The following is a 23,048-nucleotide window of genomic DNA, read 5'->3' as shown; positions in this document are numbered from 1 at the left end:
CTTTATGTATGCCTTAACAGTTTGTGGGCACCGTTTGTCACCATTATAGTGAAATTAATGTACTGTTTAGTGTTGTGTAGTGGCTTTGCTGGCATTCATCTAAAAATAAATGTTTTAGTTTGCTTGATAAAATCACCACTGGATACAGAAACCGGATGAGTATCACATTCAATTTTTCAGTCATTCATTTACATGTCATGTGCTTATTTGAGTGCCACTTTTAAAAATAAGTAGTATTTTCTATTTGTCTGGGTAACAAGGCCTGAGTAATTCAGCATCACAAGATATCTGTTGCACAACAAAAAGTGGCATCTGTAGTTAATAGATTGTCAATGAATTGTTCCGTTATTTGCTGTTTTGCACTGCTCACTCTAAATTCAACTACATACAGTACCAGTCAAAAATGTGGACACACCTAATCATTCAAGGGTTTTTCTTTATTTTTACTATTTTCTACATTGTAAAATAATAGTGAAGACATCAAAACTATGAGATAACACATATGGAATCATGTAGTAACCAAAAAAGTGTTAAACAAATCAAAATATATTTCATATTTGAGATTCTTCAAAGTAGCCACTCTTTTGCTTTGATGACAGCTTTGCACACTCTTGGCATTCTCTCATTCTCTCAGCTTCCTTGATCTCTACTCTTGTCTACACTTCACTTCTTTTCTATCTTTACAGAGGTGTTCTACAGTTCTCTGCTGCACTCTAGTGTTTCATTGGAGAATTGTACTCTCCCTCTCCTGGTAGCTCTCTCGAAGTAGGCCATGTGTTCCTCCTCTCTGGTCCTCAGGTCAGAGAGAGCCCTGATCACAGAGCTCTACACTCTACACATCAGAGGGAAACATGCACCATTAAATTAACGGAATACATCTATAATGAGACTAATTTAATATCTGTTTAAGATCTCTATAGGATATATATGATCTATAACAGGGTTTCCCAACCCTCTCCTCGGGCCCCCTCGGACACAATTTTTGTTTTGTTTTAACCCTAAACTGGCATACCTGATTCAATTAGTCAACTAATCATCAAGCCTTTGACTAATTAAATGAGGTGTGCCAGTTTAGGGGTAAAACAAAAATGTGAAATGTCTGGGGGAGGCCCGAGGAGAGGGTTGGAAAACACTGATCTATAGATTTCAGAGTCTCGCTTGGCCATCCTTCCAAATCTCGTACATAAGAAGTTTGTGCTTCTGAGGCTCGACATTCCAAAGGAAACAGTCGTAATGATGTCCCCCAAAGTCTCCTATAGCTAGGTTGGGTTCTGACCTGTACTGTAGGTCCACAGGCTTTCTCATACACATGCTCTTGGAAGGCTCCGGGATGTTGAGACAACAGGACAGAAAGAAGTGGGGCAAACACGCACACAGACACACACACACACAGACGCACACAGACGCACACACACACACACAGACGCACACACACACATAGTTAGTCAAGAGTAACATTTAGACATCTCATATACTGTATCTACGGCTGAGATTATACTTCTAGATTGACTGAGACGTCTATACTGTAATTCATCATGTGCCTGTCTCTTGTCAATGAGTCTGTGATGCTGCCTGGAGGTCTCCCTGCCCCGCTGTCATCCAGTGTACCTGTCAGCCAGGGAGCTGAACCCCATTATACCCCCATGGCTGCGTATGCAAAGTCACTGCCGACCCCGGGCCCCCGTTGCACCATAGTCTTCACCAGTGTCTGGTGGGCGGAGCTAGGATGGCCACACCCACAGGTGTAGGGGCTCTGGAACCCAGAGCAGGAAGTGCCTGAGGACAGGAGAAGACAAAGAGATGAGAGGTAGGTCAATGTAGCCTCACCCTGATCCTATACAACACTCAGCAACTACTTTTAACACAGCAAATTGGAAGGCTGGGTGAATAGAAGGAATATTATAACAATGCTTCAGTGCGTTGCTAAGCAATGGGAACGGTCTCTACCAATGGTCTCTGCACCTTCCCCCCCTTTCATTTCTCCCGCCATTGATTTAGGATTGTAGGCGCAGGTACCTTGATTTACCAATACCTCATCTACCAGTCGGTCAAATAAGCCATCTAATAATTCCTTTCCAAAACGCTTACACTGTTTTGAATTTGAACTTGTTTAATGTTTTTTTCTTCTCAATTTAGCGCCGTGATTGTCTTGTTTTGCACACTTTGTACAAAATAATAAAATGCAGTACTACAGGATATTTCTTAACGTAGCTCTTTATTAGCTAGCTATAAGTGACATGTTCACGTATCGCCAACCAGGATCAAACTGACCATGATTGAACCATTTGGGTGGTCTTAACCAATCATAGCACAGTATGATATGGCGGTAAAATGCATCCAATTACAATTCAGTATGTTTACACATATGACTATTACAGTGATGATAAGGAAGAATGAGCACACTGGACTCATTGACCAAACACTTGCATGCATGTTTATGAGCAATATATTTCCCACAAATCCCTACGGCAAACAGTGAATCGTGATGACGCAAAACACAACACGAGGAGAAACCGGCTGAACTCGCGAACGAATAAAAAAATCAATCCTAGACATGCAAACAATTATACAATGCAAGTTTTACTTCCGAATTGCCTATTTGTTTCAGTTACATTACTCATGAAGATGATTGAATAGTTAGAAGCCGTACTAGCAGAATTTCGGTATCTGCCCTGTGCACTCGTCTGTTCTCGGTTTTGGAATGGGATTGCAGACTGACGTTTTGAACAGCAGAGTGACTCAAAACGAACAAATCCAGGTAATATAACGTTCATTTGTTTTTACAAGGGTTTGATAAAAGGCAATTAAATACTGTTTGAGGTGTGAGACAACTTTGTGGATGTCTGATTTGTCTGACATGCACGATATCAACAAGCTAGGCTAGCAGCTAACTAACTGCCTGAGCACTGGAAGCTAGTTATCTATACCTAGATTTCTAGAAAACAGCCTGACTAACGGTTAAGATAACAATATAGCTATCTCTACTAATATCAAGCTGAAATGTATGTCTTTGTCAAACGGTTATAAAGTATGCTCAAAGTTGAGTCTTGAGGCTCCAAGTCAAGTTATTTTATATCAAATCAGTCATCAAATTTGTGACTCGAGTCCAAGTCATGTGACTCGAGTCCACAGCTCTGGGAAATACTAATATTAATGGATAATGGCAGTGGGAAACCAAACTAATAGATTGCAGTCTCCTTGTCCATAAACTGCTTTCAAGGTAAGGACACAAATATTTTGTTTACTCTCTCTTTAAAATAGATCTGGAAGAAAATCCTGCTTGCTCTGGTATTGGCTTTTTTGTCCTCCAATAATCGGTATCGGCGTTGAAAAATCATAATCGTTCAACCTCCAGTTCATAGTGCTATGGCAAGACAGGACAATGATAAGAGGTTCCACTCGTGTTAAATTGCATTCGCAGATGCTCCGATTTAAAAAATTATTTGGAGCACAGTTGAAATGTTAACACACTATACAAATGGACACATTAGAAAAATAAAAGCAGCACTTTTCAATGCATGAGAAGAGGGTCAAATGCATGTCTCACGGCCAATGAGTGAGAGTTGACAGCTCTGATAACAATGCTTGACAGACATCAAATTGTATTTGTCACATGCTTTGTAGACTAACAGTGAATTGCTTACTTACTGTTCCTTTTACAACAATGCAGGGTTAAAGACCACAGTAAATTTGTTTTCAGTTTGGATATTGGTTTGATATTTAGAATTTGCTCATCAATACCTATTTGACGGGAGGTCCAAGGATGATTAGGGTGATACATCTAGAATCAGATGACAATAGAGAACAAGGTACAGCCAAAATGTTGTTTTACTTCGTTTTCAAAGTGACTATGTTAGTTTCAATTGTTGAATTTTACACACTGGTGGCTAAGGGACCGTCTTAAAAGTGCAATCAGCCAAACCTGCTGTTTAGAGAAACTACATTTTTGTCTCAATTAAATTATCTAGAGATCAACTATGTTTTTACCTTTTTAAGAGAGGTCAAGGAACCCACCGCACTTGTCTGTAGATCATATCGACAGTGAACTATTGCAAACTAGACCTACTACAGGAAATAATGTAAAATCTGTGAAATGAAAAACTGCAATTCTAAAGGGTGTACTATGGAGGAGGGACGTCAGTGACCAACTAAGTTATTTTAGATGTATATGTCATTTGGATTGGCAGCTATTGAAAATTAGATCTGTACATTAATAACCACAGCTGTACTAGGGGAAATATTTTTTTACATTTAAATCACAGGTGAGGAATTTTGAAAAAATAAAAGCTGTACCTTTTGATGAGAGAGGTCGAGGAACCCAATACACTTGTATGTTCATCTGTAACTCATAGACAGTGAGCTGTTGAAAATATCAGGAAATATGAATGGAAAATTGAGCGAATTGACGAGCGGACTCCAAATATAGAAAGTAAAAACACATTTACTGTGGTGAGTTAAAGATAAACTAAAAATATAAATAGTGACATGCAGTCTTTTTTTCAGCATAACACTGGTCATTATGAATTCAAGTTATAAACCTTTTCAAACTAACTTCTACAAGCATTAACCAGAGAGTCTGTATGTTTCTCAGTTCACCATGTAACAATTCACTGCAATTCAGTGCCGTGTCAGGAACACCAGCCTGTTGACAGTTTCTTGCTTCAAAGTTGCCCTATGGCATGTGAACACATTGCCCCCAGTTCTAAATGCTCTCTGAGGGGCAACTTGTGGCAGGGATGCATAGATATTTCTTTGTCTGACAACTCACTTGTGAGAAGTTGGATGTGTGGCCTCTCCACCACTCCAATGGATGAGCCTCACTGTCTGCTACCATCATCAAAGTGTAGCTGTCCAGCTCTTGCTCAATGACCTGTCTCGGTGTTCTTAAGGCAGATGCACTACTGGTTTTCTTAAAAAAGGCACCAAGGCTCTTGGACTTATTTACTGATTGTGGAGCAGTGGCAGCTTCTTTCTCACTCTGGTCCTCTTCAAGAGAGAAGTCTCCCACGGCTGTGTTCCCTACCAGGAGGGCTTCTGTCTCGGAGGCAGCTCTCACATTCACCTCCACCAGCTTCTCAGTGGTCATGTAGGTGGTCATGAACCTTGGGTCCAGAAAGGTAGCCATGGTGAGCAGCTCTACTGTTTCAGGGTCGGTGTATTTGTCATTCAGGTAATTGAGGACCATCATCTTAATCTCTCGGATCAGTTTGGCTTCGCCCTCATATGATTTCAGAACCTCCCTCTTGGCGATATGGAGGACGGGCTTCAGATAGGACACACTCATGTATGTCTCTCCTGACAGGGCATCTGTGAAATCCTGGAGAGGCGTAAGTGCTGCCGTGACAGATTCTAAGACCTCAATGTTTTACCAGGAGTGTGCAAGTTACTATGTTTTTTTTGTCTGCTGCCAGGACTTGTGTGATGGCCTTTTCCTGCTCCAGGACTCTCTCCATCATCGGCAGGTGAGATCCCCACCTTGTCGGGGATTCTGTGATGGGCTTGTGGAGGGGCAGGCTCAGTTTCTCCTGTACACTTATCAGGGCCTTCTGCTTCTTCCAACTATAGGAAAATGTGCTGACCACTTTCTTGTACACTCCTGTGGAAACCGGAGGTTCATTTTGGACACTCCTCTCTAAAAAATAAAAAGGTGAACAATTATTACATATGAATCACAATTATTCAATAGAAATAACTTGGCATCTGCTGTAATTACCATTTACAGAATGGACACTTGGCGTGATTACAAATGTAATCCATCTATAGATTTACATACAACATTTGTGATTAAGAGAGATATGTTCCTTTAGAAAATGGGATCATTTATTGAATAGGCTATTTATTATTGAAAGAGGATAGATTCATATATGGAAACCATAGGCCAATGTATCAATTCTAAATAAAATGGAAATGGGGGTACCTAGTCAGTTGTACAACTGAATGCATTCTACTGAAATGTGAAAAGCTGTAACGGCTTTCTTCCTGGGAAGGAGAGGCGGACCAAAACGCAGCGTGGTTAGGGTTAAACATCTTTAATAAAGACGAATACCGAGAAAACACTACAAATATACAAAACAATAAATGTGAAAACAGTCCTGTGTGGTGAAACAAACACAGACACGGAAATAATCACCCACAAAAACCCAACACAAAACAGGCTACCTAAATATGGTTCCCAATCAGAGACAATGACTAACACCTGCCTCTGATTGAGAACCATATCAGGCCAAACACAGAAACAGACCAACTAGAAACATAACATAGAATGCCCACCCAGCTCGCGTCCTGACCAACACTAAAACAAGGAAAACACACAAGAACTATGGTCAGAACGTGACAAAAAGCAATGTAATCCATGTAATGTTTGGGTATTGCACAGATTTACAAAATATTCTAGGTTACTAGTCCAACGCTCTAACCACTAGGCTTCCTGCCGCCCCAGCTATAACTTTAAACAGAGATAAGGAATACAATAGTTTATTCTGCATTTAAGTTGTTGTTTTTAAGTTATGTTATTTTTCTACCTAGCTCTGTGTTTTGGACATTGAAACTTACCAATAACAATGTAGCCTGTCCCCGAAACACCCTAGTCTTGTCCATTTGTTCAGCTCCAATGCTTTGACCATGTTCGATCTGCTGTTGGTAGTCATGCATACTTGACGCAACTCTTTTAAGCCCCAGGATGAAAGTGCCTCCCTCAGCTCAGCTGGAATTATTTCTCAGGTGTGGTCATCATTGTGTTTCCAAATCCGTACCGCAAGCGATGCGTATTCATGTTCAGACAGAGCGCCGCGGTGCTTAACAAAACTCGCCCCTACGGAAGATACCTTTGTCCGATGACTCTTATGTGTAATGGAACTAAGAGTCATGATCAGAGGCTAAGCCGTTCCTAGCTAGCAGATTGTAGCACAGAGAATTTTCATCCATCCTTGACTTGCCGATACGATCTTCGTTCTCGATTCGGCCAAACGTGTATCTTCTAAAATGTCTGTGTCCAGTTGCATGTGGTTTGTGTGAATTTATGAAATGCTCTTATTAAAATAAATGTTTTGCTCCATGAAGTAATCCAACAATTTATACCACCGCTATTTCAAATATTCTCTTATGGATTTTAGACCGGTGGATCACCCCAAAGTGTCGCATGTCATGATACACTCACCTGTCTTGATCAATGAGAGGAAGATTCCAAATAGACAAGATGTTGGCGACATGTTTTTGGATTACTTCATGAGGCAAAACGTTTGTTTATTTATTTTAGTAATGGAGCATTTTCTCAATTCAAATAACTGGACATTGACAGAAGAGAACAACAACAACAACAACAACATGATTGGTCGAATCAAGAACAAAGATAATTTCGCCAAGTTTGGTTGACAATTCTTTGTGCTAAGCCAAACAGTGCATATCCTTTAATGGCTAGTGGAGCATCACATTCGCCCGTTACAATCTGCTAGTTAGTCGTTCCTGTTCCTATGGCCACTCTGTGAGGCCTCTGAAAGGGCTTAAAGGTAGCTTGTCATCACCCCCCCCAAGTTGTTTTGTCTGCTATACTGTTGTCCGTATCAGTGTGGCCGATACCATAGAGGTCACAGGAAGGGCATGTGTTTGAGACAGTACACTGAACCTGAGCTTCTCTTGTTGTTCTTTTCATAATTTATTCCCCTCTGTTCAGTGTCCCTCGTCCCTTATCTACTCCCTCAATAGGATGTGCCACTCCCACACTCATGAGACAGCAGAGAAATAATTAAAGCATTGACAGAACTGCTGTGAAAAGTGAGATATGATTATTTTATTTCAGTTTTACCTGCATGTATTATTCAGTCTTGATTTAGAAAATGAAAGTAACCTATATATATCACTGTCTGTATTAGAAAATAGGCCTACTGGGCTTCCTGAGTGGCGCAGCGGTTTAAGGCACTACATCGCAGTGTTGAGGCATCACTACAGACTCTGGTTCGATCCCAGGCTGTGTCATTACCGGCCATGACTGGGAGTGCTATAGGGCGGCACACATTTGGCACAGCGTTGTCCAGGTTTGGGGAGTGTTTGGCCAGGGGGGCTTTACTTGGCTCATCACGCTCTAGCAACTCCTTGTGGCCGACCAGGCGCCTGCAGGCTGACCTCTGTCGTCAGTTGAACTGGGTTTCCTCCGACACATTGTTGCCCCTGGTGTCTGGGTTAAGCGAGCGGGTGTTAAGAAGCTTGGTTTGACGGGTCATGTTTCGGAAGGACACATGACTAGGGCTGTGGTGGTCACAAAATTTTGTCAGTCGGTGATTGTCAAGCAAATAACTGTCGGTCTCATGGTAATTGACCGGTAATTAACATAAACACATTTAGCATCTCCTGGTTTCCTCCAAAGCCTACCTTTGGAACATCTACATTTTAAAAAGTCTAATAAATCCATGTAATATAGCCTACACCTTCACAATAAATAGATCATTTATTTTAGACAGATCTAAAGAAGCATGATATGAAGAAAATGTAGTCTATTTCAGAAGAACAGAATAGCATAACTCTGAGTTGTCCTAATTTTAGGTCCTGATCTGGCTATGCCAAATGGCTGAGGGCTACATTAGTTCATTTATCAGACAAGATTTGCTTAGAATTCAGTGGTATTATTTTATAGTATGAAGAATACAATTGAACAAAGCTGAATAAAATAGAAAGGATATTTTCTCCAAACGATTTAATGGAGTGCGCACATGCGGCTATTCTGTTTTGAGAGGTTAACAAAGAAATCATTATTCCTATATGTTTAATTTAGAGTTATTAATGTAACTTTAGTTATTCTACAAACATTGGGCTATATGTTTAGATGTTTAATTCATTGGAAGGCTAAATGAATGTGATGATTTGAAAAAAGTTGCTTGAAAGACATGAACTCTGCTTGTTTTTTTTTGCACAGTCACTCATTCATAATTTGACAAGCACATGATAATGCCTGGAATTTCACGGCGGCATCCCCTTCGTGTGGCCGTAATGCACCATAACAAATCCATGCCTTTTGCCGCCAGTGGCCGTTTTACACTTCTTCCTGAGTGCTGCGCTCTCCATCACGTGATCGGGTCTTTCTCACAGTCTACAAATGAAGACGCACACATTGGGGACGCAGCCGCGCGGGTCCTTATCCAATACCGAGGTGCATATTGAATAACAGCAAGAACACTAGCCTATGTCAATATACTATCCCCCATAGTACAAAGGTCAGCCTATTCTGTGCGAGAAATAAATATTCCAAACATAGTCTGGGACAGTTGTGGGATGCGATAGATCCCAAATGAATACAACCACTAGCATCAAAAAACCTTTTATGCAATGTGGCTGATGCAACACTGCATTTAGCTTAAAATGAATGTTTAGCTTAAAATGAATGTTTAGCTTAAGATGTTGATAAACTGTTAGGATATTTCTTCACGTTATAAGCACAGCAATGCGCACATAGTAGTAGGCTATAAGCGTGAATGTTCCATTATTATAAAGGTGCATTGTAATGGTGAAAATTGTCTTCCCCAAACTTGACTCACACTCTGTTTATATATGCCAGTTAGGCTCTACACTCCTTGTAAAGCAGGTGAATGTGCTTAATTTTAAGAAGTTATTTGGCCACTTTATTTGTGATACAAACCTTATTAATTTAAAACATATAAGCCTATGGGCTAGGCAACATAAGGTGTATGACTATGATTCGAAAAGTCGCAAAAAAAGGCATTGTTTCTGATGCTGGGCATCATTCAAATCAAATCAAATCAAATTTTATTTGTCACATACACATGGTTAGCAGATGTTAATGCGAGTGTAGCGAAATGCTTGTGCTTCTAGTTCCGACAATGCAGTAATAACGAGCAAGTAATCTAACTAACAATTCCAAAAAAAACTACTGTCATACACAGTGTAAGGGGATAAAGAATTTATCAATTGATTTCACAATTTCACATTCACAATTGATAGGCTAATATTGTCACCCATCAGACTATTCTTGATTTTAAACTTGTCTTTACATATACTAAATATACAGTATATGTGAAATTTGTCTTGATTTAGAATTGACCATTATCATGCACCTGTATCGAAACGGGATCAGCGGGGGAAAAATACATGTCATCTATGCACTTAAATAGCGACTGGTGGGTGCTTTTCCCCGTGATTTATTTTCATGCCAGCCAGGTAGGCTATACTCCTGTTGTGAATATAAGCAATGTGCTTAATTGGAAAGTTGAGAATTAAATATAGTAGGCCTAGCCTATATAAAGCTGATCCTCCTATTTTTAGTAGAGGCCATCACTCTGTTGTCTCCTGCAATTGCATAGCCTATTGGAATGTTGTGCAACAAGCTCATGGGCTCTCATGAAGTGTTTGATTCTATTTTTTTTGAAGACATTTGCATTGATGTCAGAGTGATTTAGCGGGACAATTAAAGTGCTGAGTACCAAAAATCAAATCAAATGTATTTATATAGCCCTTCGTACATCAGCTGATATCTCAAAGTGCTGTACAGAAACCCAGCCTAAAACCCCAAACAGCAAGCAATGCAGGTGTAGAAGCACGGTGGCTAGGAAAAACTCCCTAGAAAGGCCAAAACCTAGGAAGAAACCTAGAGAGGAACCAGGCTATGTGGGGTGGCCAGTCCTCTTCTGGCTGTGCCGGGTGGAGATTATAACAGAACATGGCCAAGATGTTCAAATGTTCATAAATGACCAGCATGGTCAAATAATAATAATCACAGCAGAAGAGTTGAAACTGGAGCAGCAGCACGGCCAGGTGGACTGGGGACAGCAAGGAGTCGTCATGTCAGGTAGTCCTGAGGCATGGTCCTAGGGCTCAGGTCCTCCGAGAGAGAGAAAGAAAGAGAGAATTAGAGAGAGCATACTTAAATTCACACAGGACACCGGATAGGACAGGAGAAGTACTCCAGATATAACAAACTGACCCCCTGACACATGAAATACAGATAAAAATGCCATTAACAGAGTTGTTTCTTCCATGCTCATGATTTCTTACATTTTAGTCATTTAGCAGATGCTTTAATCCAGAGCGATTTACAGGGGAAATTAGGGTTAAGTGCCTTTCTGGACAGATTTTTCACCCAGTTGGCTCAGGGATTCAAAACAGCTACCTTTCGGTTACTGGCACAACGCTCTTAACCACTAGGCTACCTCCCTGTCAAAGATGTCTGTTCTACCCAGTGCTTTCTTTCTGAAGTACGTTCCACAACATTGATGTGCCCTTCTGAACCCGGCCCAGATTTCTGATTGATTGTGTCTTGGTGTCATAGATTCTCCACAGATTGAAACATGACACGGATGACTCACCTGTTTCTGTCTGTCTCTCTCTTTCAGATCCTCCCTCTCTGAATGACTCAGGCAGCTATGTATGTGTTTGGGTCCCATGGTTGACTGCCAGGTTTGGGCCCCATGATTGGCTGCTAGGTTTGTAAAGTGTTCTACTCCTCCAAACCCAACCCAACCCAAGCCCTATATCCCCCAGTCATAATCCCTTAGCCCTGTGTCATTATTTTTGCCTGACTAGCCCGAGCTCCACACACTACTAGCCCCAAACCCTTAAGCCTTTGCCTCCAGATCCCTCTCCTTTCTTTCCTAACACCAGCCACCTCCAGACCCAGTACCAGCCCCAAGCCCCTCTCCCAACCCTGTTCTTCCAGTCCCACCCTCTATTCCCCCAGACCCCTACCCCTCTCCCCTGGCCCAGCTCCACATCCAGCCCCAGTACCATGCTGGGGAGGAACATGTCCCAGAAGCTGAGCGTGCTGCTGATCATCATGGGGCTGGCGTGGGGGCTCATGTTGCTGCTCTACACCGGGCAGCAGCAACACCACCAGAGCAGTGGCGAGCTGCATCAACAGATCCTGGAGCTGAGCCGGCGCTATGTCAAGGTGCTAACCGAGGAGAACCGGAACGCACCGGGAGGCCCGCAGGGCACCTCCATGGCTGGTTACGGTAAGGGTTGCTTTAGAGCTAGAGAAAAGTCCAGAAGCCACCATTTAGTATTTTGTTGTGGCACTGGAAATGAGGAAACACTCATCTACTACTTAAACAAAACTACTTACCACATTCTACTTGAACCAAACAAATTGTTTAAGATTTTTATTCTCTCTTTCTCTCTCTCACGTACGTGCACACACACACAAACACAGCTGATCTGAAGAGGACCATAGCGGTGTTGTTGGATGACATCCTGACACGCCTGGTCAAGCTGGAGGGGAAGATTGAGCTGGTGGCCAACACTTCAGTCACTAACTCCTCCCATCTTGCTGTGGGTGCCCTGGCCTCAGCTCCAGTTGCCTTACACAAAGCCACCAAGCAGGACACGCCAGGCAACCACCACCTGGAATCCGCTCACATCTCTCCATACACACCCAGCAGACCTCGGCCAGGGGTATAGTAGGTTGGGTAGCGATTGAGGCCCTGTTCAAGTACTTTACAAGTGCATCCTTTCTTCCTAAGATGGTCACTGATCTAATAAGGTCGGTAGGGTGGTAACTCTCATTTCACTTGTTTATTAATTTACAGATCAGTGATTTATCTCAAGGGAGCAAGGAAAGATATATATATTCCAGATCATTTAAACCTAACCCTGAGAAAGGACTGACTGCCTGTTCATTTCCAATAACTACATGGCTGATTTCAAATTTTTTACGAAGACATTTTAGCACCTTTTTTAATACCTTCAGTCATGGACTATTTTAGGCTTGAATTTTAGCTTCACTTTTTTAATGGTTTCAACATGGATGGGTCTACAAACTGCGGATGTCTTTGAGGATGTCTGTGGGTAACAACATAGCATCAACAATAGTAGAGGAAATAGACAAACTTCTATACTCTGTAGTGTCTTCAAGGAAGCTGATGATGCTGAATGTGAATGGCACTCCCACCCGGATATGACTTACCTCGGACATACTGCCTGCGGATTTGCAATACTGCTTCTAATCCCATCCATATCAGAATGCTGAACTATAAAATGTTCTCATGGTAGTTTGGGATATATTTTGTAGTTTACCGCAGCTCCTGGTGTGTGTGTGTTTGAAATGAAATGAAATAAAACATTTAAATAATAATAATTTAGTCGTTGTACAGTAGACTTTAAAAGGATAAAGTGATGATCCAAAGAATGTTATTTGCACTCTCCTTGAAAGCTTGAGAAATGTGTGTATAACATGTTGAATGTAACTCAATAAGCGGATGATGACCAAGTGATTGCTATTGCCCAATTCCAACTCCAACTTTCCTCTTCGTCACTACCCAGACTGTTAATCCTTGTCGATTTCCCTTTGCCGATCCGAATGGTTAGGACCAGGGGGTTTTCTGACCTGACCAGTAAAACCTCCTATCCCAATCAATGTACAACCTGCTTTTGTCCCAATTTAGCCCTCTGAGGAAGTTGCTTGCCTATTGCTTACACATATCAGTTCCTTTAGTCTGAGATCACATTACACAGTGACTGTTTGGGGAAGCCCTAAAAGATAGTGGGCTAGACCAATCTTTGTGTTTTTTACTTATTGGAGTGCCTTTCTATGGCACACGCTTACCACTTTAATACAAACCATGGGCTGCCTCCAGATTCTCCACTGTTTCAGAAGCGTGCATGGATTTAAAAGCATTGGATTGGTTTAAGCAAAACCCAATATCAGCATTCAGGGGCAACTTCACACAGCACCCTTGTTTGACAAGACAATGGCAAGTTGGCCAAAGCAGAAACCGACTGGAACCCAGGAGGATGGATACATGAGATCTCAAATTATATTTTTAATATATGGGTTTGTAGTTTAACAAAACTGGCACGTACACAATAGTTTACAATGTTTATTAAATGCGTAAATAAATTTGAACAATGAGCACTTGTCTCTCAAATGCATAGTTACAGTTGTTGGTTAGCTAGCTAGCGAATTTGAGCCATATTAGCATAGACGTCAGTGAAAACACCTCAAAACAAGACATGGTATCAAGAACAAGATCAAACTAGCCACTTACGGTTCCCCACATGGTAGTTACTTGTCATTGTTGCGAGCTATATGGCCATCCAGAATCGCAACGACACACGAACTTCTGTTTGGAGCGATTTCAGTGCCAACAGAAACTATTTGAATTCAATATTTTTTTTATTTAGATATTGAATTTGAAGCCAATATTTTTGAATTTGTAATGGACAAATTGAATAATTGAATTCATAAATTGAACTTGTATTTCATGATTTGAAAGTTAATTGAATTAATATTGCATTCAGTTTTCAAATTAAATTGAATTCAAATTCAGTATTTATATATTCAGTTTCAGTATCAATATGGTAAATATTGCATTCATTATCTATCAAGTTTACAAACTATAATTTCTAGGTGACCAAAGTTTCATATTCAACTTCTCAGAATCAGTTCCCTCAATTCAGATTCAAAACCAGAGACGACATCCTAAAACTTTGCATGCAAGGAATGGTAGAAGAAAACAAATATAATCAAACACGCAAAACAATGAGATTATTGTGGACTACAGGAAAATGAGGGCCGAACAGGCAGGGCTGTAGTGGAGCGGGTCAAGAGTTTCAAGTTCCTTGGTGTCCACATCACCAACAAACTATCATCGTCCAAACACACCAAGACAGTCGTGAAGAGGGCACAAAAACATCTATTCCACCTTCAGGAGACTGACAAGATGTGGTATGGGTCCCCAGATCCTCAAAAAGTTCTACAGCTGCACTATCGAGAGCATCCTGACCGAGCATCCTGACCGGTTGCTTCACCGCCTAGTATGGCAACTGCTCGGCATCCAAGTGTAAGGAGCTACACAGGCTAGTGCGTACGGCCCAATACATGAATGGGTCCAAGCTTCCTGACATCCAGGACCTGTATACTAGGTGTGTCAGAGGAAGGCCAAAAAAATTGTCAAAGGCTCCAGTCACCCAAGTCATAGACTGTCCTCTCAGCTACCGCACTGCAAGCCGTACCGGAGGGCCATGTCTAGGTCTAAAAGGTTTCTTTACAGCTTCTACCCTCAAGCTACAAGACTGCTGAACAATGAATCAAATGGCCACCTGGACTATTTACATTGAACCCCCCTTTTGTTTTTATACTGCTGCTACACACTGTTTATTATAACTTTACCCCTACCTGCGTGTACAAATTACCTTGACTAACCTGTACACCCGCACATTGACTCATTATTGTTATGTAATTTTGTGTTACTTTTGTTTATGTAGTTCATATTTTCTTAACTATTTATTGAACTGCGTTGTTGGTTAAGGGCTTGTAAGTAAGCATTTCACGGCAATACATCTGTTGTATTTGGCGCATGTGACAAATTTGATTTGACTCTGTTAAACATGTTTTGGGTGTTTTCTGAGGCCAATGTGGCATGTTGAATTAAATTTCTTAATATGAATTTGGCTCTGCCGTTTGGGCTATAAGCTATTATGTCCAATTCCTGAAAGTGAATACTCTCTGGAACATTGTCGTGCCTTCTGTTCCCCTCTATGTTAGAAGGGAGTGTCAAAAAAAAAAAAAAAATTGACCCCATAACAGTACAGTTGAATAGCACTTCTAAGGATAGCTATTCCACTCCCTATTTAATCTTGCTCTTGTGAATGACTGGGTTCGAACCGGGTCTCCTACATGTCTCAAGACTGTTAGCCCATTTAGCTAATGGGCTAACACAGTCATTCACAAGAGCACACTATAGGGATGAGATTCCCAACTGGTTGCAACCTTGTTCAGTCAATCCATGTGATAATTTGACCCCTATTAATTATTTCACGTATTCATTAGACCCCGAGAATCAAATGAGGTGACATGAAATGCTTAGTAAAATACTTATCTGAAATGTGTCTTATCTGACTGATGTTTGCATTGTGTACTATTTTCCTGTTCCTATTTCTTGGGTTTTCTATTCAAAACTGAGAGACAAATATCCATCAATGGTCAAATGGGTAGAGTTGCAATGGCTTACTATGGTACACATTTGATGACCATTTGGGTCATACAGCAATGGAACACTTGTAATACCATAGCTATATCTCAAATCAAATTGTCACATGCTTTAAAAAAAAATGTACTTGTTTTTTATTTATTATTAACTGCTTTGTTAGTTAGGGGCTCATAATAAGCATTTCACTGTAAGGTCTACACCTGTTGTAGTCGGCGCATGTGACTAATACAATTTGATTTGATTTTGCTTCATAAACAACCGGTTTAGACTAACAGTGCTATGCTTACTTACGGGCCCTTCCCAACAATACTGAGGGGGGAAAAATTTGAAATAATAGAAAAATAATAACACGAGGAATTAGTACACAATGATTAACGATAACTTGGCTAGTCAAGATTCTCAGTTGATTGTCATTCATAGGCCTACAAGATCTTCACTTGCATTTGGATGGACTACTATGGAACTGCCATCAGTATCAAAAAGGCGTGGCAGGAATCACGATGACGTCGGCACAGTCTTCAGTTTATAAACAAATTGCAGTGTCCGCCATCTTGTTACACCGCGAGAAAGAGCAGCACAAAGGAGGACGCGGTTATTTTGTCTGAACACGTAGCGAGCTATATCGTTAGCTATTCTAGTTACAAAATGAGTGACCTAGAGGATGGACACTTTGATGGACGAGTAAGTATTAACGTGCAACGAAAACCAAAATAATGTCTTATCGTTCCTCTCTTTTGCTGACATAGCTAGCTAACGTTAGCTAGTTACGGTTGTTATCAATTGATTCGTTAGTAAGTTAACGCTGTGGCTTGCTAGCTAATTTGCGAGTTTAGTTTGTAATTTAAAATAAAAAGTAGTTAGATTGCAACTTAAAATGTTCCTCACACAATTGTAAGATTGCTGGGTTAACTAGATGAACTCAACATTATTCTTCTAAATGAAACAGATTAGCTAACTAACGTTACCTTTCGCTATTTGTTGCCAGCTGAACAATACAATAGCTAGCAAGCTAATTTACCTAGCTAAGTGGCTAACGACGTTATCGGACATGACGCTACCGGTATCGTAAATGCAACGTTATTACACGTTACACAGATACGCTAACTAACGTTAGCTGTTGCTAGGTTCTAGCTAGCTCACGGGTAAGTTTGGTGGAAGCCTTTGTCGCAATAGTAAGTTGCAATCGGAGCTTCAAGCCACTTCCTGTAGTGTAGTTAAATAAGTTAGAGGTAGCAAGTGTGGTGAGACACAACTGTTATCTCACAATGTTAATTTACTCGGTGTGCAGAAAAAAAAAAAAAACTATGTATTGCAGTTGTAGTCATCATCACTGAACCCTTATGAGTTGTAGGGTAATACAACATTTCTGCAAGTCAAGTACTTGTCCTGCTACAGATACTGTATACATTATTTAACGAAAGATCTTATTTTTCTATAAATTCATGATCTTTAATTTTATTAAATGTTCTTTTTTCATTAAGGTTAATGATCGTGAAGGATTGGAAGAGTTTTATCCAAGAATGTGGAAGAAAATATCCAAGAATAAACGAAGCCTTATGAAAAACAGTTACAGAGCAGAACATAGATGTGGGAAGGGGAAAAATCAATGAAACTGGAAGATTGGTGGTCAGATATAGAAGCGCTTGCAGTATGTATGACTAAAGGTGGAAATTGTTTCTATTTGGGGAAGAGAGAACCCGGAATCAGAAAATGAAAACTGAAAAAAGAAGAACGACGAAGAACAGTAGAATTCCTGAGAGAAGGAAGTAGAGTATATAAAGAAACTGGAAGAAAGAATGAATGTGTCCCTAGGTTAAGTAAATGTATGGTATATGTTCCAAGTGTCTCTACACTACTATGCTCCCTTTCTATAGATAAAACATGCATGATGACTAGTTTGACCCAGGTAGAAGAAACGAGACATGGCATTTGTTAACATTATGACAGGGTTCTAGCAAATTATAATTCCAATTGAAGGATTTTTCCCCATTCTCTATCACATGTAATAGACGTGGTGGAGCGCTAACCTTTTCCTCCACAGTGTATGCGCTCTAGTTGTGTATGTCTGACTTTGAACAGTTGCTTGTCTGTTCCTGTGTGTGTGTAAGTAAGAGGGGTCCTTTTTAACACGTGGTTACTGTAACATTAGGACTCTCGCTCCCCATCCAAATCGGACCGTGGCAGTCCTGTTCGGGTCAAGTCGGAGAGCAGATCCGGGTCGCCGAGCCCATCCCGGGTCGCCAAACACTCAGAGTCTCGGTCCCGCTCCAAGTCCAGGTGAGTCTGTCCTCCTGTTATTGGAACCCCCACTTCCTATCTCATTGATTCCATTCTCTTTTTGAAGGGTAATGTCAAATTGTGCTTTTGCTTAACTTGACAGTGAATCCTTTCTCCAGGTCTCACTCTCGTAGGCACTCTAACCGCCGGTACAGCCGCTCTCGCTCCCCCACCAACCGGAAGAAGTCCCGCTCCTACAGCCCGGAATACCGGAAGAAGAAGAGCCAGAGTGCATCACCTAACCGCCGCCACCCCAGCAGCAGGGTGAGTGACACATCATTTACAGGTCAGGGTCTGGCTGCCGATGGGGGTAGAGCAGTACCTTCTCCTCGGTAACCACCTGACGTTTCAGATATTTGTTGTAGCCCTAAACTGGCACACCTTATTCAACTAGTTATGGGCTTGTTGAATAAGTTAACTGGTTAAACCAGGTGGGCCAGTTTAGGGATACAACAGATATGTTAAACATCTGCTGGTTACCAAGAAGACCGTTGGGAAACTCTGTGGTAGAGGGACCGCTGTGTTGTATAGAAAATACAATTGTCAGATGGGTTTAATGTCTTGCAGCTGCTTTATGGGATTTGATTACGGTGTGTGTAGATAGTTTATGATAGGAATGTTTGATGTTTAGGCAGCACGTTCATTTACCAGTTAGTATTCCTATGCTGCTCCTGTCCTGACCCCTCATGTATCGTTTGTTACAGGAAACAGAATGTGGCATTTAATAACCCCTCTTATTAACCCTCCCTCTTTGTCAATAGAGCCATGACTTCAGAAAAGAGACATTCAGTCAGGGAGCGGGAGGTGGTGAGGATGCCAGGGTATGTACATCTTCTTACCGTGATGCCTTCTACATAGTGTTCTACACAGAATGCAATGTCTGTGGTTTGGCAGTGTGGTCATATTTATGCCTCTCGTGTGTGTGTGTGTGTGTGTGTGTGTGACTGAGACGAAGAGTGTGAGGGCAGAGATTGCATGCTACACCTAGTGGTAATGTAATGTTCATATCAGCTGCTGTGAACTCTGATCCCTTTGACCTCCAGGCGAACCCTGACCCCAACCAGTGTCTGGGGGTGTTTGGCCTGAGCTTGTACACCACGGAGAAGGACCTGAGGGAGGTATTTGGCCGGTACGGCCCTTTGGCTGGGGTTAATGTGGTCTACGACCAGCGCACCGGGCGCTCCCGTGGCTTCGCCTTCGTCTACTTCGAGAGGATCGCCGATTCCAAGGAGGTATGGGACAAACAGAGCAGTCTGGGCATCTTTCTCAAAGGCCCTTCCCCTCAGAACTTATCCAATGGGTTTTTGAGAAGGTGAGAATGCCGGGAATCAAGAAAAGATTAATTGAGAAAGAGCCATGGATTAAGAAGCACATGGTGGGTCCTATTTAAAATAAGAAGTAATGTTGATCATGTTGTGATACACCTAAGAACTGATGGTAACTTTGCTTTTGGTGCCATCAATGGCCTTATTCCTCGGTTCTTAACGGTGTAAAATGTTCAATAAGTCTGTTATGCTAATTCACCTGGAACCGTTGATATTGTACACGGACTAGTCTGTACACTAGTTTCGTTTTCATATTGTGACTCGTGGTTGTGTGATTACTCGTAAGCACCACCAGGTGTCAGTCTTGCCACTCACAAGTGACACAAACTCATCACTGTAATGAAGGTTCAGTCTAATCCCAGGGGCCCAACATCGCGAGACTTCCGGCAATGCCTGTGAAGCAGACTGGGGTTTGAGACGCGAAATGTTTCCTTAGTTGTTCATTTTCACCATTTAAAGGCACAACCTATGTTTGAGACAATGTCTTAAGGAGCTGAACATGTTATTACTCCAACCTCCTAACAGTGACAAACTGTCATCAAATATGACTTTCTTGGGTGCCACCGCCTGCGCAGTTCGGTGTGAGACAACCGTTTGCCCCGATGACTTGTTTCAACACATGAGCTTGGCTAGCCACTGTCGCCTTGACGTCGCCTACACTCCTATTGCAGAAGCAGTTTCTACATATCTTCACACTGAGCCATCTTTGGTTCAGCATTGGCCCAATGGGATGGTTCAAGCTGTGCTCAGTATTAAAATACAAACCTATTCTCTTTTTCATTACCTCAATTCTTTCCCTGTACTTGTAGAACCCATGAGATGGAGCTCATTTTCAGTGATGGATTTTTAAACTGCTGTCTTTTTGTACCTCTGTTTTCCTAGGCAATGGAGCGGGCCAACGGTATGGAGCTGGATGGGAGACGCATTAGAGTGGACTTCTCTATCACCAAGAGGGCCCACACCCCTACGCCTGGTATCTACATGGGCCGACCCACGCAGTAAGTATAGGATGGCGAATCTCTGCTCATTGTGTGGTTTTATGCAGATTTCCACCTTTATTGCTGTAACTGTTTGTCTCCTGTGTGTATTGCTGTTTTATCATCTTGGATGGTCTGGTGTGAAGTGGTGATACTGGGGGGTGACTTAGTTTATTGGCCTGGTGTGAAGTGGTGATACTGGGGGATGACTTAGTTTATTTGGCCTGGTGTGAAGTGGTGATACTGGGGGATGACTTAGTTTATTGGCTTGTGAAGTGGTGATACTGGGGGTGACTTAGTTTATTGGCCTGGTGGAAGTGGTGATACTGGGGGATGACTTAGTTTATTTGGCCTGGTGTGAAGTGGTGATACTGGGGGATGACTTAGTTTATTGGCCTGGTGTGAAGTGGTGATACTGGGGGATGACTTAGTTTATTGGGAGTTATGAGCTGTCTGAAGTGGTACCCCATCCCCTATATAGGGAATCTGGTGCCATTTGGATGCAGCCAGTGTTGTGTTTGAGGAAGTCTTAACACTTGTTGTTGTTCCTTTCCTCAGTAATGGTGGTGGGGGGGAGCGAAACAATGGTGGTGGCAGCGGTGGTGGAGGGAGGAGGGGACGGGACTCGTACGACCGATACGACGATCGACGTGGTGGCGGGTACGACCGTGGATACGACCGTGGATACGACCGGGGAGACCGGGGATATGACAGATATGACGAGTATGACAAGTACAGGTGAGTGATACTCAAGATGTTAACTTCTTCCAATAGATTCACATTCACCTCGGTTAGCTATGACTATACAGTACCAGTCAAAAGTTTGGACACCTACTCAAGGTTTTTATTTTTTACTGTTTTCTACATTGTAGAATAATAGTGAAAACATCAACTGAAATAACACATGGAATCATGTAGTAACCAAAGGTGTTAAATGAATCAAAATATAATTTTGATTCTTCAAAGTAGCCTGCCTTTCACAGATTTGCACTCTTGGCATAGTTAAAATAAAAACCCTGGAATGAGTAGGTGTCAACTTTTGACTGGTACTGTATTTGGAATACAGATGAACATATTGAACTCGTTAACACTGTTGGTGTTCTTCAAGTTAAATATGAGGGGATGAATGGGGTTGCTTGTCCTGTATTGTGAGTGTATTGTGTTCTTCTCACTAGTATAAATCTGTTCTCTCTGTCCTTCAGTCGCAGGCGCTCTCCCTCACCCTACTACAGTAGATACAGGTCACGCTCCAGGTCTCGCTCATACAGCCCACGTAAGTACACATGTCCACACACACCTCAAAAGCCATTGTTCAACTCTTAACTATACTCAGTTTGATGTCTGAGGGACTCACACTAACATGGATCCTATCACACTAACATGGATCCTTGTCTCTTTACAGGACGATACTAACAAACTTTCATCAAGGTCAAGGTTTTTTTTCCCTCTTTTTTTTCGTTAAGCACATTGGAACAGAGCGGATCGGGAGCGCTGTCAAGCCAACTGAAGTGTATGTCAACAGACGAAGCGCCTCTGCAAGAAAGTCAGTTTGTAAGAAGTCTTGTTTACGTGCTGTAGATGTCTTTATTTTTTTACTTTGATGCATCCATGTAGTGTCTGTGCTGAAGACCGAGGGGAGTAATGAAACTCATTGTGCCCGTTTGAGTATCTTTTAAAACAATCCCTTCTCTTCAGCTTGTCACTGATCTATAAGTGACTGGATAAATTGAATTGCTGTGTTGCTTTCACCAATCCAGCCTTGTCAGATCAGTGGTTACCTCAAGGAAGGAAAGAAGGATGTTCAATATTCAAAGTATTCAAACGGGCTTATTGGTTTTGACAGTAAATGTGAAATTTATCAAGTATCATTGGTTTGAGGAGGGTCTTTGTTGTTAAGTTTCGGATGTTATTGGGATATCCTCCAGAGATGTTTATTTTGATGTTTTTATGGAAATAATAAAACTGAATCCTCAATGTAAATGTATTTTCATTCTGAATTCAAAGTTAAGCTGTGTGAAGGTATCATTCAGAAGAGTTGTCTCTGGGATCCGCATGGCAATACATTTCTTTGAATGAAAGTTTTGATTGATTTTATGTACTTGTTTTACCTGTTTGAGCAATAAAGATAAGTGGTGAAATACACTGAACAAAAAATATAAACAATTTCACTGAGTTACAGTTCATATAAGGAAGTCAGTCAATTGAAATAAATAAATTGGGCTCTAAATCTATAGATTTCACATGACTGGGATTAGATGCCCCAACAAACATAGGGGTGAAGTTGCTGAATATTGGCGCGAGTTAGTACACATCAATCCCAAACATGCTCAATGGGTGGTGACCTGTCTGCCATGGAAGAACTGGGGCATCTTCAGCTTCCAAGAATTGTGTATAGATCCTTGTGACATGAGGCTGTGCATTATCATGCTTAAACATGGTGATGGGTAAATGGCACGACAGTGGGCCTCAGGATCTCATCACAGCATCTGTGTATTCAAATTGCCATTGATAAAATGCAATTGTTTGTCTGTAGCTTATGC

The 23,048-nt window shown here is 41.5% G+C and overlaps 2 protein-coding genes across 6 annotated transcripts; both read left to right on the top strand.

Moving 5' to 3' along the window:
* The first annotated feature begins 1,755 nt into the window (after positions 1-1,755).
* On the top strand, positions 1,756-13,812 carry LOC112229441 (coiled-coil domain-containing protein 126). Of its 4 annotated transcripts, XM_024395271.2 has the most exons (5): positions 2,395-2,758; positions 5,412-5,462; positions 5,566-5,647; positions 11,337-11,954; positions 12,152-13,812. In XM_024395271.2, the coding sequence occupies exons 4-5, from the start codon at positions 11,729-11,731 to the stop codon at positions 12,397-12,399; spliced, it is 474 nt and encodes a 157-aa protein (XP_024251039.1). In that variant the 5' UTR covers positions 2,395-2,758; positions 5,412-5,462; positions 5,566-5,647; positions 11,337-11,728; the 3' UTR covers positions 12,400-13,812. The 4 variants fall into 4 exon arrangements, with proteins under 4 accessions (XP_024251040.1, XP_024251039.1, XP_024251038.1 ...); XM_024395270.2 differs by lacking the exon at positions 5,566-5,647; XM_024395272.2 differs by lacking the exons at positions 2,395-2,758; positions 5,412-5,462; positions 5,566-5,647 and adding an exon at positions 1,756-1,807.
* Positions 13,813-16,454: 2,642 nt separating this feature from the next.
* On the top strand, positions 16,455-22,650 carry LOC112229440 (transformer-2 protein homolog alpha). 2 transcript variants are annotated; one of them, XM_024395267.2, is made up of 9 exons: positions 16,455-16,610; positions 18,079-18,206; positions 18,326-18,470; positions 18,968-19,027; positions 19,250-19,438; positions 20,414-20,529; positions 21,067-21,246; positions 21,711-21,781; positions 21,972-22,650. In XM_024395267.2, the coding sequence occupies exons 1-9, from the start codon at positions 16,575-16,577 to the stop codon at positions 22,013-22,015; spliced, it is 969 nt and encodes a 322-aa protein (XP_024251035.1). In that variant the 5' UTR covers positions 16,455-16,574; the 3' UTR covers positions 22,016-22,650. The 2 variants fall into 2 exon arrangements, with proteins under 2 accessions (XP_024251035.1, XP_024251036.1); XM_024395268.2 differs by having other exon boundaries at positions 21,911-22,650.
* The last annotated feature ends 398 nt before the right edge of the window (positions 22,651-23,048 follow it).

Source organism: Oncorhynchus tshawytscha, linkage group LG31 (assembly GCF_018296145.1).
Source record: "Oncorhynchus tshawytscha isolate Ot180627B linkage group LG31, Otsh_v2.0, whole genome shotgun sequence".
NCBI classification, from domain to species: Eukaryota; Metazoa; Chordata; class Actinopteri; order Salmoniformes; family Salmonidae; genus Oncorhynchus; species Oncorhynchus tshawytscha.
This window is presented reverse-complemented; position numbering and strand designations above follow the sequence as displayed.